Below are 17723 nucleotides of genomic sequence, written 5' to 3'. Positions count from 1 at the left end.
GTCTGTGGGGCTGTGTGTCCAAACCAACAGGACTTTATTTCTCTGCTAAGTCTCTGTCCAGCCCGGCCTTCCTGACCAGGAGCTGAGCAGAGAGCAGGGCCTGGCTGCTGCCCTGCTCCCAAGTTCTGCTCCCGGGGCCAGGCTGGAGGCTGGCATTGCAAGGGAAAGGGGTAGTGGGCCAAGAACCGGAGGCCAGCAGGGCTCTTCCTGAGGCAGCCCAATGCCTCGGGCAGGTGGCCTCTCCCTGGCCTACAATTTAAGTACAAGAGGCGAGGGACCACTCTTTCCTCCTGTTCCCCTGGCAGCAGCCACCCCACCCCACCCCACCACCTTCTAATCTGGGGATCTGGTTCAGAAAACCCAGCCAAGAGAGGCAGGGAGGCTAGGAGGAAGACGACCTGAGACCCTGCAAGCAGAAAGTGGCTGGCCTCTGGCCTTTGGCCTTGATTTGGGAGGTGTCTGGGGCCATCTCCAAAGCGAGGTATGGTTGGAAGGTATGGACCCTGAGCAAAGACGGTGCCCCTGAGGGCTGCAGGCTTTCCACCTTCCCTGTTCCTGAGTGAGGCCCAGGCTGGCCCACAGTTGAGGCTGGGGGAGCACTCTGGCCCTAGCGGGCAGGAGCTGGTCATCTCTGTGGGTCACATAGGCCATGCCAGTCAGCTTCACTCTCACACCGGGCCCGACCGTGAAAAAACTGCTTGATGAAATTCTGGGCCTCTTCCTTCACTACAGATTTGGGAAGGGGAAACATGAGGGCCAGTCCCCTCCCCGCCACCAAGCCCCACAAACATCTCCTAGCCTGGTAATTTAGGCACTCACCGCTCCTTCCAGGAAAGGCCTTCTGAGTCAGCGAGTGAGAGAGGTGGCGGGCGAAGGCTTTAAACAATTCCTGGAGGCAGAGGGTGACAGGAGCAGAGAGCACGGACCCCTGCCCTGCCCCCCACAGTGGCCCTCAGCCACGACCCAAGAGCAAGGCAGACCCCAGGGAGGGAGGCAGCAACCTCAGGGCTGGCCTGCTTCTGCCCTGCTTTGTTCTCTGGCTCCACTCCCTGCCCCCACTGAACCCAGGCGTCCCAGGCCCAGGGGAGGGCAGAACCCGCCCACCTACCCTACCTTGGATGCAAACTTGCCCTCCTTGTAGAAAGGGGTCAGGCATTTGACCACAACGTTTGCAGCCTCCTTGAGGGAGATGCCAGGGGCTGGGAGAAGGCAGGAGTCTTGGGTTGTGGGGTTCAAGGTGCCCTGATTGCTGGCCGAGATGCTGTCCTTCGCCTCAGCTAAGATGGAGGCATTGGCTGAGAGGCGAGGCCTCTTCTGAGCCTGGTTCTCTGGGTTCTCCTGTGCAGGACCAGAGTGGAGAGTTACTCTTGGGCTCCCTATCACTGGCCCCTCCCCTCGTTCTGGAAGACTGTGCCTCAGCATCCGCTGGCTCCCTCCAGCCTGTCCCGTCTATCCCTGGGATGTAAAAAAAGATGATTTTCCCCAAACCCCTAATTCAGAGCGGAACAGATATCAGTCTGGTCTGCAGGCCTCCTCCCCTGTGGCCTGGTCCCTGTCAGTACCTGCTGGGGTCTGGCCCGCTTGCCCTTGTGTGTCTCCTTGGTGGGGGTGGGCTGGCCTTCAGGGGGCCCCTGGTCTCCGAGTATGCAGGCTCTGGCCAGAGGGGAGAGCAGGCATGAGAACTCCAGCCACCAGCTGCACCCGCAGCTCAGCCGGCCCAGCAGAGCGCACCCTAGGAACGGCCAGAGCTTCAGAGGCCCAGTTAGCAAAGAGGATTCCAGAGAATTTCAGAACTATCGGGGCCCTTACCTTGGCCTCTCCCTGGTGCACTCCTTGGTCTGGGGGGGCACAGCCAAACACCCCAGGGCTCCATCCTCCTCCCCTGCGCACTTCTCTGGGGCTGCTGGGGGTCCCCGCACTCCCTCACAGGAAGGGCCGGCACCTTCTGCCCCTGGGGCCGAGGTGAGGGGAGATGGGCTCTTGGCCCTTTGGCAGAAGCGGGCGATGTTCTGAGAATCCTTGAGGGCTGCGGCGGCTAGGAGCTGCTGCTTCTTGCTGGCCCGGGCCTTGGCACCGCCCTTGGAGGGGCTTTTCACCTTCTTCTCAGGGGAGGACCCCCCACAATAAGCATTGCTTCCAGGGGCCTCTCCTCTGGGCCCAGGGAGGGGTTCACTGCAGTCCTCCCCCTGGAGGCCGAGGGGCTGGCTGGGGACCTCCCACTCAGCTCCCCGCACAGGCTGTGGGGCTTGCTCCTCGGCCCACGTCTTCTCCGTCAGCTCAGCGGCCGTCTGGAATGAGCAGGAGCCTCTGGGGAAACCAGCTCCCACCCGCTTGGGTTTGAGCTGTAAAGAGGAGAAAGATCTGAGGGCACTCACTGGCTGGTCCAGGAATGGCTGGGCTGGTGGGCTCTCGGGAGTGGAGGAGGGAGAGACTGACCAGGACACCGCTGGGGGGTCAGGCTAAGGAGAGAAGACCTGTGGGGGCTGCAGAGGGAAGCAGGAGGGCAGGAGGGCCTGCTGCAGGGCGCCCAGGGCCAGGGCTGTGGCGCCAGGAGAGGGCAAGCAGCTGTGCCCTGGCTGGGGACAACGGAAGCGATGCCTTTCCCAGACCCAGGTTTGGGGTGGATGCCAGGATGCTGCTCACCGAGTACACCTGGGAGGCCGGCCGGATGTCATACTCGCTGGGCTCCGGGGGCTGGGCCTGAGCACTGCAACTCCTGGTATTGCTTCCCACGTCATAGAGCTGCCCATCCTTGGAGGCTCTGTGGATCTCAGCCACCTGAGTCAGGGACAGGCAGAGACGCCGTGACACCCACTAGCTCCTGAGAGCCCCAACCCAGACTTTCCGCAAGCTCGTGGCTGCAAGTAACTGGGCACTGGATGAGTTCTAGTCCTGACGGGGTTGGCTGGAAACACCTCCGGCTGGCAAAGAAGGGAGGTCAGGCTCCCCTTGGGTAACTGGCCTCCTGGCAGGGGACAGGCAGCTAGCCTGGGAGGCTGGAGGGGCTGTCTCTCCCACCCTAGCCCAGAAGCATGCCCTGCCCAGGGCCCACCTTCTTCAGCACGCTGGCTTTGTACAGGTTGGCCGCCTTGGCACTTCGGAACATCTCATGTTCCAGCTCCACAGCCTTGGCCTGGAGATCAGGTCTGAGGGTAGGAATGGGCACGAGGTGTCAGGTGGGCCAGAGCCCTCTCTCTGTTGAGCTCCTATGGGATTCTCCCCGGGGACCCTGGAGATGACTTCAGGGCCTCGTGGGAATGGCCTTGGGCACAGGGATTCCGACCCAGACCCCAGGTACCCTGGGGCTCACTGTCTAGCTGGCGATGGCAGCCCCTCGGTCCTGCTGGGGCTAGTGAGACCTGCAACCACTGGGAGAAGGATGGGTCACAATTGGGGGAAGGGTGCCCAAATAAGCCAGGAGGGATGGGGGTTCTTGTGGTCTACAAGGAACAGGGGCTTGGGGAAGCGTCTTTGGCCCCTGTGACCCGGGTGACTCACCCATGGGTGGTATCTGTGGCCTGGTGGTTACTGCTCAGAGCCTCCTCCAGAAGCCCCAGGCAGTGCTCACGGGCCTACACAGAGGGCAGAAGTTGGTCACTCAAGCCTCAGGGTTGGGGAAAGAGTCAGGGGGGCAGGTGTGAGGAACTGTCCACCACTTACCTTCACAGTGAGTCTGGGGATCTTCCTGCTAGAAGCCTCTTTCAGGGGACAGTCCTCATCTGAGGGGAAGAGGAGTGGGTCCTTCCATTCTACCTCTGCTTTCTGGAGTCCCCAGCCCCGCAGTGAGACATCTATACCCTAGGAGTAGCCCAAAAGCCCCTGGGGACATTTCTGTACTGACCTGGGGGTACAAATTCTTCTATCTTGGGGTCTTTGCCCTAGAAGATGACATGAAGGGCCTATGAGGCATTTGCTTAGCTGTAGGCCAGCCCCCCGTCCGGCGCCAGGGTAAGGGCTGAGGGAGTGTGAACGGGGGGCCACCTGGGACCCCAGCAAGCCCCCATCCCCTTTACCTTGCGTAGGCTCATCTGTTTCTGGTAGAAGAGATTCCATTCCCGCTTGTGGGCCTCGTCTCTGCCCTCGTCCCCACTGCCTCCAGAACCTTCATCATACCTAGGGGACAGGCGAGGCATAAGCAGCCCTGGGCCTGGACTCTGTCCTCCTGTCATGCTTCTCTGGTGGGGCAGTGATGTCTCTGATAGCCTGGCAGCTGGAAGAAACACCAAGCTCCTGGCTCCAACATGGCCCACGGGGACAGGAGTGAACGATGGCACTGGGGCGCCTCTAGTCTGGCCTTGGCACGAGGGGGAGAATGCCAGCCTATCTGCAGTGGGTTGGGGCCCCTGACTTCACAGCGCCTCACCTGCTGAAGCCCCCATAGCCCCGGCGGCCTCCCTCATACAGCTCAGGGTCAAAGCCATTCCCCTGGGAAGGCCCGATGCAAGTCTTGTTCCAGCTGCTTCTGTGCTCCAAGGCATCCAGCTGCTTCCGCAGGGCCCCAGGGTCCCGGCAGTGGTCACAGCCCTTGGTGCAGGCAGGGGGCGCATCCCCAAAGTACTTGGCAATGGCAGCATGGCGGCACCTGGCGGAGGCAGCACAGCAGAGGTTGGGGTGAGGGACCCAGGCAGGCCAGTGTTCATCCACCCACTCCCTGCACTCTGGCTGAGAAGCTTTACATGCGGGCACCACGCTCAGTACGTCACACACCTCACGCTGTATGAGCCTGACAAGGCATCATTTGGTCACCCGTTTCACAGATGACGACAATGAGGTGAAGGAGCTTTTCCAAGGTCATACAACACATCCGGAGAAGACAGGGCGTGACCCCCATTCTGTCCTGCTTCGCTACACATTGCTCCTCTCGGTCCTGGCCTCTGCTCTGTACTCTGCCCTCCGGCGGAGGGGGGGGCCCCAGGAGTAGCTTCGGCTCTGGGTACAGATGCGACTGGGTAAGGATGCTGCTGAGGCCGCATCCTTAGGGGAAGCTCTGGACGGCTCAAAGCCCACACGTTCTTGCCCGTCAAATGGCGCCGGAAGAGCGCTGGCTCCTCTGGCTGTGCAGCTGGGGAGACGGCGTCCGGCGCACGGCGAGCCCTCTGTATTACTCTTCGCCCTTCCCGGAGGCGGGGCACGGAAGGACCAGCGTGAGGTGGCCCTACCCCTGCCTCGGCACTCTGCCCTGCTTCTACCTCTTGGCGACTTCTCTGTCCCCAAGAAGACTGCCTGCGTACACAGCCCGGGGCCGGGGCTGCCCGAGAGCAGAAAGCAGCTCTGAGAGCTGGCGTCATATGCTGCTCACTGGTGAGGGCAGCGAGGAGACCAGCCTTGGCAGGAGTCCATGACATCTCGCGGTGCCTCAACCCTGCCACAGCCCCCTTGCTGCGGTACCAGACTCCAGCTGTCTCTCCTAGGACTCCCACGATGGGGGCACAGTTGGTCCTCAGGGCAGCTGCAGAGGCCCCCGGAGGGACCACAGATCTCTCAGGGCCCTTGCAAAGGGCCAGTCTTGCCGCAGGAATGTGGCATGGGGTAGGGGAGCCTGAGAGACTGGGTGGCAGAGGCAGGGCTGTCCAGGCACCATATCCTGGGGACAACAATAGGTGGCATCACTCTTTAACCGGAACGCCTCTCAACGTGAGGACCACCCGGAGCTGCAAAAACACTTTGAGGAGCGGAGACCCCTGAGGCGCAGGCACCAGGAACAAGAGCTGAGGCTTACACAGGCCCTAGGAAGTGGGGTCTGACTACTTTTAGAGAATGCAGCTTTGAATGGCAGGAGATGGCAAGTGGGCCCAGGCAGCCACCAGAGGGCACCGTTCCCTCCACTCCTAAGTCACCGTGAGGCTCCTGCCATCGCCAGTCTGCGCATCTGCACAGTGGCCGCCTGTCCAGCCTCTGGGAGGCTTTGGCATCTAAGTGGTGTGGCTACACGGTTGGCATCCTTCCCCCCACCCTCCCTCAAGCCCGGACTCACTGGGGTTTTGTGCTCACACTCAAAGGGCTCCATTGAGAGCTCACAGATGCGGGCTGGGGTCGGCTCCTACCCTGCTCCGGGCACAGCCTGGTCTGCTGGGGTGGCACAACCAACCAAATGTCAAAGGGCCCTGCCAGCCACAGCTCTGGAGCCTGTCCCTGCCGGCCAGGGCCAGGCGTGCAGAAAGGGTCCCAGCAAATACCCTTTGGAAAGACTGAGATCAGTAGGGTCCTCCCTCATCCTGGGGCTGAGGAACACCAGGCACTTCCCGGGCAAGCAGGCCACGTGCAGGCTACTCTCAAGTCACCCCAAGTTCTTCCCCAAGATGCCTCCCTCGGGGGCTGGCCTTGTGGGTGGGCCGGCAGCTCCCCCACTATTCACTTTCTTTCTTCAGAGGGGCCAGAGGGCGGGACCAGCCAGGGAGTCTCCAGACAGACAGGTTGGAGAGGTGGGGGGGATGGGCCCAAAGCCCTCCTGAGGGCTAGGGAGGGGGCCAAAGAGCTGGGAGTGCTGTGCGGCCTCCCTTCCCCACTCCACTGCTCAGGGGGAGCCTCCCAGAGGGCTTCTTTGCCAGGGAACAGGAGAGCCGACCTCCTATCAGCTCCCAGCCCAGGCCCAGCCCACGATGGCTTAGCACACACCCGCCAGGAGGGAGAGGAGAGGAAGAGGAGGAACAGCAGAGTTCGCCCAGGCAGACCTCCCAGGGGCAGGGTGGTGCAGGGGAGTCCGAAGTCACCCGCCAAGGCCCCAGCAGGGATTCCCTCGCCTGGGCAGGGCAGCGGTGGCACTGGCTCCCCCTCCTTCGGTGGCCGCCCCGTGTAATTTGACACTTGGATCTCCAGGACGACCAACAACAGAAAAGCTGAGGCCGAGACAGCAGCTGGCTGTCAGCAGCCAGGAGTTCCACACGCTGAGGAAGGCGCCCAGCAGCGGGTCAGGAAAGAGGCATCAGAGGAGGAAGGAAGAGGTGGTGGCCGGGCCCGAGGACAGGCCCAGGAGGCTGCTGGGCTCGCCGGCATCTGCGGTTGCCCCCCAACCCCACACCCGAGTTCCTAGGTGAGTGGTGCCGGCCACAGATGATAGGGTGGGGGGTGCGGGGCAGCCAGGGTCCCCTGCCCCAAGGGTGGAGAGCCACCATCTGCTTCGACCACAGAGGCTCACGGTGGGGGTGCAACTCAGTCACAGTCTCCAGACAGCCTCGTTTAAACGTGGGCTCTCCCTTCTTCTGCTGGGCCCCGCACTGGGGGAACACGGGCTGAGGCTGCAGCTCTCTGCTCAGAGTGCTTTCCTCCCGGCTTGCTGAGCAGGCAGAGGGGCCCCGAGTGCTTGCTTACTCTGCAAGTTAGTTGAAGCTTGTTCTATTCAGGGGGCTTAAACAAGGGATTTGGCTGTCCTGGCTTGGGAGAGAACGGCTGCCTGCCCACTGAGCCTCCCTTTTTCCCAGGATCAACGCAGAGCCCTCTGTGTGGCTGCTTTCTCCCGGTGGAGGCGGCTCAGGGCAGGGTCTGCCCCGCCAGTTCGTGCCCCCCCAGGAACTTGGCGGGACCCGTAGCAGCTCTGCCCATCCATGTCCTGCATCAGTGCGGCCACTGCCACCTCTCGTGAGGGGCTTGGCCCACTCACTGCCAGGTGTTCTCAGCTCAGGCTAAGCCCAGGTGCTCCTCCCTCGGCCCACTGGGACTCCCATGAGCTCCCTAATCGCCCTGAATGCTGCGCCAGAAGCCTGAGGGCCAGACTCTAAAACCAGGGTGGGGTCAGGAGAAGGCAATGACAGTGAGGCTGGTGGAGGACCTGCCCGGTATTTGGCCTTCTGCCGCGCCACTGGAATGCTGAGCCCAAGACTGCTCTTCGAGCAGCACGGGGAGCAGCCCCCTTGGGCAGGGCCCCACCAACCGAGGCTGCCTACTCCTCCTGCCTCCTGCCCCCACACCAGGGTTAAAGTCTTCCTTCCCCACCCCCCAGATGTTTCCCCCAAAGCAAACAGGCTAGTATCTACTTAGAAAAACAACAATCCAGGGAAAAGTGGAAACCAAGGATCAGTCCAAGTGTTTTTGGCTCAGCAAAGGCTGTGGGACTTGGCCCACGGTTGATGACTGGGGAGACTAAAAGCCCTGCAGCGATGGGCCAGGCATGGCAGAGAGGGGCCGGGCGCCGGGTCTGTGTTGGAGGCAGCGCGCAGGGCTGGGTGAGGGAAGGGCCAGGTGTGAGCCCAGGGCTACCCCTGCTGGCTCGGATCTGTACGGCAGGCAGGCAGGCAGCAGAGTCCTGCAGCCACAGGACATAGGAGGATGGGGTCACCTGGACACAGGTGCTGAGCTGGAATAGGAGGGTGATGCCGAGCTTCCAGGGCTGGGTGAACCATCACTAGCAGCAAGAAGTCCCTCCTCCAGTCCTGGAAAGCCATGGGGTTAGGGAAGCAGGACTGCACGGGGTTCAAATGTCTACTTCCCACAGCAACTTGGAGCTAGGACAGAAAAGGGCATCATCTCAAGGCTTGACGCAGTGCACAGTGGACACCTCTGCCTTACTGATCAGGCCTCTGGACCCCACAAATCTGCCACAACCATCAGTTTGCCTCATCATAGCTGTTTCTCAAACAAGACAGTGCCCAGTGGGGCAAGAGTGGCTGTAACCCACCATGACAAAATGACAGGGGCCCTGAGCCATCAGCACACCACTTATCAGTCATAAACAGGCTGGCCTGCTGCCTGCTCTCTTCCACAAAGGGCCTCTGGAGTTGGAGTATCAGTTTTGCAAGGAGGAAACAGGGAAGCTTCAGGACCAAGTGGCAGCTGTCTAGCCTGCAGGATGCCTGCCTGCTCAGTCACAAGGTCCTCTGTGCCAAGAGATGCCCCACAAAGGAATGTTTTCTGGTCCCTCCAGCTCTGCCAGCCTTCACCTCTGCCCGGCTCACTTCCCCCTCCACTGGCTGCCATTTCAGCCACCGAGCACCCTCCAAAGGTTCCAAGAAGGGCCATAGAGGCAGCCAAGGCTGCTCTCCCTTCCTGGGGCCGTGGGAAGCCACTTGCTTTGGCTGCCTTCAACCAAAGCACTCCTGAGCACAGGGCTGGGAGGGACTCTGATTTCCCTGGTTCACAGGCAGGAAGTACAGTTTTGGAAGGAGAATGGATGACCCTCCTATCTCCTTGAGATAGACCAGAAAGATACACGCGATCATCAGTACTGGCTCTGGGCCTCCCTTCAAACCTGGGGAAGTAAAAGGGACAGGCGGCAGCCAGCCTCAGAGCACGCACGTGCCCCGGGTCACAGCTGGGAACACTTACAGACTAGGACTCCCTACAGAACAACGCCTGAGGAACATACCGCACGGTCACCTGATGACTACTGGTTATATCGGGCACCAGGCGTCAGGCACCCCCCGGGGCCATGCTTTAAATAGCCCGCTGGGAAGAGCGCCTGGGACCTGCTGGAATGTGCCTCCTCCCTCTTAGAACGAGGTCCCTCCAGCTCCCACGGTCCCCACTAAGGTTTATTCTGCTCAAGCCCAAATGGAAATGGCAGAACGTCAACTGAAAAACAAAGGGGGTTCCGTCAGCCTTCGGGGTAGAATCTTGGCTGGACCCATTCCCGCTCACAACCCAGACAGAATCCGTGAGAAGCCTGGGGTGAGACCCCAGGGCTGGTACAGCTTGTTAACTCAGCTCACCAGAGAGGCCCTGGGCGCAAAGGCACGATGCTATCCATGGCCACACGGCCACAGCCACGGCCTGCCACTGGCGTGCACTGGCATTCCTCCCAGCGCGGGGCCCAAGTCCTCTGGGTGGGACTCTGCAGCATCCTGCCTTCACGACGCCCAGAGAATGGCCGACTTCAGAGCCGAAGCTTCTGACCGACGAAGCCCCTTCCTGCACAGCAGAGCAGCCTTGGCCCAGCCTGCATCCTCCCTGCTCTACAGATCACACCCCTCAGACTGGCTGGGTCTCCACACCACTTCTTGCTCACGAGCGGAGGTCTCGCCTCCACAATCCCTCCCCGGGTCTTTGGACCTGGAAACACAAGTGAAAAAGCCACTCTTGCCCAGCTGGCCTCCGCCCGCTTCCTCTTTCAAGGAGTCTTCGATGGCTACATTGGGCAATGCAGGCACAGGGCCAATCAGGCTGAAGAAGCCAGACCAAGTGGAGACGAAGAGGGGAAGAGAAAAGGTGCCCAACTCCTGAGCCCTGTGCAAAGTCTCCTCTGGGGCTTTGCTTGGCACCTCTGTTCCCTCCTCTAGGAACGAGACCAGCAGGCGGGCTACTGCGCTTCTGGAAACATGGGAATTGGGGCGCCCAGAGAGGCCCCGGAATGAGAGGGGACTACCCTCCTGGTGCAAACCTACTTCACTGGTCAACCTGGGGGAGGGGGCGGGGCACATTTAGCGTGACCAGAGAAGAGCGGCCCTATGCTTGGGGAGGAGTTTGGTGAACCTGAAACAGACAAGATCTGGCCTTTCAGTGACAAGTCACATGTGGTTCTCAAAGAACAGGTGTGGCCCTGGCCTGGGGGTGAGACACCTAAATAAAAGCAGTGCCCAGACTCATGAGTGTGGAAAGGGGCCGATCATGCAGAACACACCTGCTTCCAAAGGGCTCTGGGGCCCTGGCCCTGCACCGGGCCTACTGCACAGTCAGTGCCCTCAGGAGGCCGCTCTGGGGGCTGGCTTACTTGCCAGCCAGAGAGCAGGCTGCCTAAGACAGGCCTCCATGAGAGACAGCATGGGGCAGTGGGGGGCTGCTGGCCAGGCTCTCCGTCCTGCTGTGTGACCTCAGAAGAACCATTTACACTCCTGGCTCTGCTTCCCATAAAGGGACGCAGAGACGGATGCCCTGTGGCATTCTAGGATCCTGTGCCCCTTAGTACACTTGATCTCCTTTGCAGAAACATGCTGACCCTGGGGTGGGGTGTGAGAGGAGACAGGAGGATCTAACTCCAGGAGCCTCCCACTTCTGACAGGAAACCCTCTAATCCTCCAGGGACCCATCATCTGCCTGCTACCCTCAACATCACTTAAAACACAGCTCCCGTCTCCAGCCCGCCCCACCACCTGCCTTCCCCTCACACACCGCAAACAGCCTGGGTACACAGGCCATAGACAAAGCTCCCCAAGGGTGTTTGGGGAGGGTCTCTGACAGTGTACAAGGGGGTACGACTGCTCCCAAAGGCTTCCTCGATGCTCCTACGGTGGCTGAACCCCCCTCAGAGGGGAATCACATGTGCGGGGCCCCAATGTGTGCAGGATCTGTGCTGGCCACGGCTGTGCTTCCAGGAGTCAATCCAACAGCCTCGAAAGATGGGCATCTCCTCTCACGTAAAATGAGAGAAAGAAACAGACTCAGAGAGACAAAGTGAGACACATCCATGTCACAGAAGCAGGAAAGGGGCAGGCGGCATCGAAACAATGTCCCGGGGGGCGGGGGCAGCTGACCAAACGAGAGCAGTTACCACATGGAAGACAAGACTCGGGAGGCACAGGCCAGCTGCCGTCCAGGTCCCGAAGGCCCGCGAGGCAGAAGAGGGGTACAAGTGTCCTATGTGACCACAGGCAGGACCAACAAGGTCAGGAGGAGGTCCCACTTCCAACGATCAGCGCTGTTCCAAGAAGGAAGAGGGTAGGCGGCCATAGTAGGTGGGACCCCACATCTCACTGAGAGGGGCTCACGCAAAGGCTGCATGCCAGAAGGAGTGCAGGGACCTAGATACAGGGTAGAGGGTTCAAGCAGACGTTCAAGCAGAGGTTCAAGGCAGTTCTAAGACAGCTCTACTGTGGTGGCAGTCCCAGCAGGGACTGGCTTCCAAGACAGCAGCCATCTCAGGAGAACCTGTCTGGCCCAGACCCAGGACGAGGTGGCAGTAATTAGACCCTCAGGTCTGGCACGAGCCTCTGGCCACCTGTTACCCTGCCTTGGATCAGAGCTGCCTTGGTGAACAAGTTCGGGCTGGGCTGGCACACACTGTCCCCCATCCACTTCCGAAGAGGCACTGGCTCCCCAGGTCCATGGCTGAGACTGAGGGGGAAAGACACTGAGGCAGAGCACGCCCCAACTCACAGGCTCAGCCCGGACCTTCCCCTTTAACCTGTTGGGCACCTGTAGACAGGAAGATGTTCTCAGTCGTGGGGCCTGGAGGGCTGAGTTGCCACCTACCTGGGGCAGGGGTAGGGGCAGAGGGGACTCTCCTGGTCTGAGCCGGCGGAAAGGGGCTGGTAAACCAGCTGTGGGATGCCAGATCCCATCCTGAGAGGGCCCCCTTGGGCAAAACTGCAGGGACACAGCGTCATCTCTTCCTCCTCAAAGAACACTGTGTGAGTAGGCGGGGGGCCCTGGTGGGGCCCAGACTACCTCCCTGTGAGCTCTCACCTCCAGCTGACCCTAGCTAGAAGCCCCAGTGTGCCTGCTCGAGGAAGAACCTTATCCTTCTGCCCCACAAATGATGGGAGGCAAGAGCACCCGGCTGGAGCCCTAAAGCCCAGTCTCCCTGCTGGGAACCCACGGGAGGCACCCAAAGTCCTGAAGGACCCAGGGGTCACTGGGGGAGCTGTGCCAGCCCAAGGCGCCCCAGCAAAACCAGGAGTGGTGCCTGAGACAAAGGACTGTAATAGTGAAGTCACCCCACCTCAAAGTCGGGAGCCCTGGCCAACCGTGGCCGGCTAACAGACCTCTCCTGTGTCTGGCTGTGCCGGGCAGCCCCCATGGCAGGGCCTCAGGCTCCACGACGGGTGGTGTCAGCTGGGTGGGGACTGAGGGCCACTGCTGGGTGCTGGGTGGAGGGCCCCAATGGCTCCCTCCCCCCATGAGCCACAGGGGTACAGGGGTGAGACCTGACGAACTCGTTCTGCGGGCTGCAGGTGGGTGGGGACTCCGGCCCCGTGTCTGCTCAGCACAGCCAGGAGGAGCCCGGCAGGAGCCCGATGTACCATGGCAGCCGCTGACTTCGTGCAGGAGATGCGCTCCACGGGTGAGAAGTTACTGCTCAAGCTACAGAAACTACCCCAGGCCGAGCCTGTGGAGATAGTGGCCTTCTCGGTCATCCTCCTTTTCACAGGTAAGCTCGGGCTCTCACATTCTCCCCAGCACCCTGGCTCTTCCTGGCATCCAGGAAAGGTGAGACCATGGTGCTGGCCAGAGGGCTGGCTAGGTGTCCCCCAGACAGAGAAGGAGAAGGAGATGTCCCTGGGGAAAAGCCAAGGGACTGCCCTAAGGCTCGACAAGCTGCGCCAGTGATGATGGTGCGGCGCTGGAACCAGGGCCCGGAGGCAGCCCCAGCTCCCAACCAGGATCGAGGGAGCGAAGCTATGGGCAGCAGAGGAGGCTGGCAGGGAGGTCAGGGCCCAGGGGCTGCCACGGGGACAGCTGACACCTCGCCAGAGTCTCTTTGGGCAAAGATCCTGCATACCTCTGGAGGGGTTTCTTTAGAAGTCGGGTGTATGTCCTTTCTCTCCCCCTGCTGAGCTCCCGGTGCTCGCTGCTTCTCTCCTCTCCTCCCCCAGCTACCGTGCTGCTGTTGCTGCTGATAGCCTGCAGCTGCTGCTGCTGCCCTGAGCACAGAGGCAGGAAGGTCCAAGTGCGGCCCATGACCCCGCCGTGAGGGCCAGAGACGAGGACGAGACGCTGGAGAGGAGGCTGCCAAAGCCATGACCCCAGGTGCCACCTGGCCCTGCGGCCCTCAGCCCACAAGACCACGATCCGTGGCCCCAGCTCCGACCCTGCCCAGGAACCCGCCACCTGCAGCCTTAGCGAGGAAACAAGGGCTGGTACGGCCACCAAACTCCGACCTGCCAGTGAATCCTGGGGGGCCGAGGAGGAGTCAATTGGTTAAAACACTGAGTAAACAAAAACTGGGGATTCTTTCCCAAACTGCACCTTTTAACAAAACACAGAAGCAGGGTCCCCATACTTGAATGGAGAATAGCCTGCGCCTATGGGGACCTGGCCCTTGGGGCCCCCACGCCGAAGAGGGACTTTGTGCAATAGCTACTGGGTCCCGAGCTTCCCACCAGAGGGGAGCGTGTCAGTATTCTGCTCTGGTATTTGCCCGTTTCTTTCCCAGTAAAAGCTTTCTGGTTATGTGTTTCTGTGGCGCCAGACTCCCTGGCCTGGGCTCTGTGCTTCTGAAGGGCAATGTGCCAGAATTCCAGGGGTGTGGCCGGTGACTGTCCTTGCCAGGCCTCTGCACTCCCTGTGCCCACGAAAGCTGGAAAAACACACAGGCAGGAATGCCATGCAAGAGGGAAGCAGGGGAAGGGTGAGGGTGAAAGGCCCATCAGCACCAGCTGCTAACGAGCTCTGGCTCCAGATGGCCCCTCTGCAGTGGCGGGGCAGCGTCTGCCTGGGTGCTGGGCTCAGGAACGCCACTCCACAGCTTCCACTGCCACTTAACGTTAGCCCACATGCCCTGCACCAGCAGGCTCAGGCCCCTGGGTCTTCCCAAACTTCTGGAGTCAGAGAAGAGAGGTCAGGCCCCTACTATTGTCCATAGCCTGCATCCTAACCCCTCGGTCCTTCCCCCATTGTGTGCCAGGCTGTCTGGGTACAAAGCCTCACCTGCTACTCACCGGCTATGTGAATGCGGGTTAGTGATTCAACCTCCCTGACCCACGTTTCCTCCCCTCTGAGACTCCGCTGACCCCGGGAGCTGCCTCCTGGAGTGAGCTAATGAGGAGAAACTGAGATAACCTACAGCAAGCACTTGGCACAGTGCTGGGCAGATCCTAAGAGCTCTGCAGATATGAACCATCGTCATTATCTGCCCCTCTAAACAAGAGCAACGTGGACCCATATTAAGCACTGGCTCTGCCACAGTGCAACGCCGCCCTGCCTCCCTCCCTTTAGTTTACTTTCTCTTCCAGAAAATGTTTCAGGTACGGCTACCAACCCAGGAATGAGGGTAGGGGAGTCAAAAATCTCTCTGTGGTACCTCCCCCTTCATCCCCGCTGGTCCCCCAGAGCCACTAGGGGTGGAGTCCTGTCCATCTAGAAAACAGAGTGGAGAGGGGATGCCCGGCCCTGCCCCCCACTCCCCTCCATCTCCGGCTGGCAGGCAGGTGGGAGAAACTCTGGCTGGTTTCATTTCCTGGTGTCCACTGACTTGTTTGACGGGTTTGGTTTAGGTTGAAGACCCAGAGAGGAAGTCCTTCCACACAAAAGAAAAGAAATTCAAGAACCAGCCTGTACCCACCCCACAAGAACGGGATTCAGAGTAACAATGGGAATGACAAGGATGCTGAAGGCGGCAGGCGATGATCAAGCTGGCCAAAACCCCCCTAGGGCTTCTGTGTGCCCAGCCGCTGCCCAAAGATTTTTTTTTCTTTAACATTTTATTTGAGGGGCGCCTGGGTGGCTCAGTCGTTAAGCGTCTGCCTTCGGCTCAGGTCATGATCCCAGGGTCCTGGGATCAAGCCCCACATCGGGCTCCCTGCTCAGTGGGGAGACTGCTTCTGCCTCTCCCAATCCCTGCTTGTGTTCCCTCTCTCGCTGTCTCTCTCTCTCTCTGACAAATAAATATTTTTAAAAAAAAATATTTTATTTGAGAGAGAGGGAGAGGACAGAGGGAGACCCAGGCTCCCCGCTGAGCAGAGAGCCCGATATGAGGTTTGATCCCAGGACCCCGGGATGATGACCCAAGCCGAAGGCAGACGCTTCACCGACCAAGCCGCCAGGTGCCCAGAGCCTAAAGCATCTGATGCGGGTGATCTTCGATCACAACAGCCTCCATGCCATGGGCACCGTTATTATCCCTATTTTAGAGATGAGGAAATTGAGCCTTAGCAACACTAGGTCACTTTCCTAAGTTCAACCAGCTAAAAAGTGGTAGAGCCAGCCTCTGGGCCCAGCCCACCCAGCTGCAGAGCCCCTGCTCACCACAGCCGGGCCCTGAGGCCTCTCAGCGGCCGTTCAGATAAGGCTCCCATCCCATTATCCTCCATCAAACAATCTTAGATTCCACACCCCAAACTGTTGAAAAATCACCTCCCTGTGAGTGGGTGCAGCCCGAGAAGAGCTAGGGAGGGGCCCAACTAGGACTCCCTCCCAGAAGGAAAACAGGGAAGGTGGGAGGAACCCAGAGGGGAAACCCTGCCCTTTTCAGTCCAGGCACCAACAGCTAGAGGGGCCCCTGGAAGCCCTCAATTCAGGAGATGATCAACAGTGGGGCAGCCCAATTCCCGTGTGACTCTCCCTTAAGCAAGTTTTCACTGGCACCAAGAATGCCCCTCCTGAGACGGTGGCTGAGGCTGTGCCTCTTTGCTAGGAGATTCTGGCTCCATGGTCCGGCCGCCAAGAGGTGAGGACCATGGGCCCTTTCTTTAGCATTCTCCTCCTCCTAACTGCTGAGCCCGAATAAGATGACATTCCTGCGCTGCTGGGAAGGCTCACTCCTTCCCACTCGGCAGCAAACGGGCCCACGCTGAGTCCCGCCACTCATGGCTCCCCACGGCAGTGCTGGGCAGGCTTCAGTCCCACACAGCTCAACCAGATCAGCTCCAGGGTGACAGGAGCCTGGCATACTCCCAGCACAGGTTTTCTCTGGAAAAGAGATAGGGAGAGAAAGTGGCAATACACCCACTGTGGGAAAGAACAAACAGAGAGGGACAGCAACGGTGGCCATGGAAGGGGAGGCCAGCAGGCTGTCTGCGCCCTGAAGGACATCTGGCTATCACAGGTCTCCATTCCTGCCACCAGGACCCCTGGAACGAGCCACCCCCAAGTTTGCCTGCGTTCACGGCTGCACTGATTTCCCAGCCTCATCAGGCCCCCACTGACGCCGGCCTCTACTACAGGAGCCTCTCACTTCCTCCAGAGGCCCACACTCAAGATCCCGGCATTTTACCGGCTATTATGCCTTATCAGAAACCACAGGAGAGCCATGGGCGCAAGAATCTCATTAGCAAAACCTGGCAGAAACCACACAAAACACTCTTCTCCTCAATCTGTTTTCTCAAGCATTAACGTCCGAGAGCAACCTACCGTAAAAATCTACACAACATAGTTGCCTGTGGGTAAGGCAACTTTTTTTTTTTTTTAAGATTTTATTTATTTATTTGACAGAGAGAGAGACAGCCAGCGAGAGAGGGAACACAAGCAGGGGGAGTGCGAGAGGAAGAAGCAGGCTCCCAGCAGAGGAGCCCGATGTGGGACTCGATCCCAGAACGCCGGGATCACGCCCTGAGCCGAAGGCAGATGCTTAACCGCTGTGCCACCCAGGTGCCCCGGGTAACGCAACTTCTAAACCAAAAAACTGAGAACAAATTAATTTTGTTCTCAAAAGTACTTTCCTTACCCTCCTTGGGACCTGCTGCCTGCCATGAAACACTGTCCCCTAGTCCTACCTCTTCTGTGGTCTTCGTGCCTCAACCTAACCGCACTTCTTACGGCGGATCCTCTCAGCCCCCAGGCCAGGCTACACCGCACACCAACAGCATTCTCCACCTCTTCCCATAACGTTCCCGTCATGATGATCATTTCCGTAGGATTTTCTGATCAGGGACCAGCAATTAGCTGGAAGAGCAGGTTAAAGCCGCTTTCGTGTACGTGACACATAACATTCCCCACACGTCTCATCTTAAATGGAAACATATCCGTGCACATTCCTTGGCCAATCTTTTCACTGTAGGGCCAAAGTCTTTTCTCCGAGTGTGGGGTCTGCTGGCCAGAGAGTCCCTATATGGCTCTTTGCTAACTGTGGTTACTATAAAGCAGAACAAGAACTTAAAGACGTCCACAAAGAAATCAGCACGTGAAATCCTGGATTTTTG

General features: G+C 59.6%; 2 protein-coding genes across 7 annotated transcripts in view; one reads left to right on the top strand and one right to left on the bottom strand.

Annotated features, from left to right (window-relative positions):
- Position 1: 1 nt before the first annotated feature.
- RECQL5 (RecQ like helicase 5) overlaps positions 2–17723 on the bottom strand; it is a 35386-nt gene continuing 17664 nt past the window's right edge. For 2 of the 6 annotated variants that reach the window (XM_008693769.2, XM_008693768.2), the window contains exons 9-20: positions 4364–4582; positions 4014–4113; positions 3842–3878; positions 3661–3719; positions 3499–3572; positions 3053–3146; positions 2644–2778; positions 1810–2342; positions 1563–1653; positions 1114–1338; positions 820–889; positions 2–726 (exon numbers count right to left, since the gene is read on the bottom strand). In XM_008693769.2, coding sequence (XP_008691991.1) covers positions 626–726; positions 820–889; positions 1114–1338; positions 1563–1653; positions 1810–2342; positions 2644–2778; positions 3053–3146; positions 3499–3572; positions 3661–3719; positions 3842–3878; positions 4014–4113; positions 4364–4582 — 1738 coding nt within the window. In that variant the 3' untranslated portion in view covers positions 2–625. Of the gene's footprint in view, positions 727–819; positions 934–1113; positions 1339–1562; positions 1654–1809; positions 2362–2643; positions 2779–3052; positions 3147–3498; positions 3573–3660; positions 3720–3841; positions 3879–4013; positions 4114–4363; positions 4583–15613; positions 16495–17723 lie in introns of those variants that run through there. The other 4 variants (XM_008693770.2, XM_040640224.1, XR_005837325.1 and 1 more) reach the window with 4 other exon arrangements.
- On the top strand, positions 6636–14037 carry SMIM5 (small integral membrane protein 5). Its single transcript, XM_008693773.2, has 3 exons — positions 6636–7030; positions 12819–13015; positions 13461–14037. Exons 2-3 carry the CDS (start codon positions 12889–12891, stop codon positions 13556–13558), a joined length of 225 nt encoding a protein of 74 aa, XP_008691995.1. The 5' UTR covers positions 6636–7030; positions 12819–12888; the 3' UTR covers positions 13559–14037.

Source organism: Ursus maritimus, unplaced genomic scaffold (genome assembly GCF_017311325.1).
Source record: "Ursus maritimus isolate PB19 unplaced genomic scaffold, ASM1731132v1 scaffold_24, whole genome shotgun sequence".
NCBI classification, from domain to species: domain Eukaryota; kingdom Metazoa; phylum Chordata; class Mammalia; order Carnivora; family Ursidae; genus Ursus; species Ursus maritimus.
This window is presented reverse-complemented; position numbering and strand designations above follow the sequence as displayed.

Excerpts from the sequence above, each read along its gene's own strand:
- SMIM5 (XM_008693773.2), top strand. The coding sequence starts at position 12,889 with ATGGCAGCCGCTGACTTCGTGCAGGAGATGCGCTCCACGGGTGAGAAG. Across the intron at positions 13,016-13,460 it reads GGTCATCCTCCTTTTCACAG|CTACCGTGCTGCTGTTGCTG; the intron begins GTAAGCTCGGGC and ends CTCCTCCCCCAG.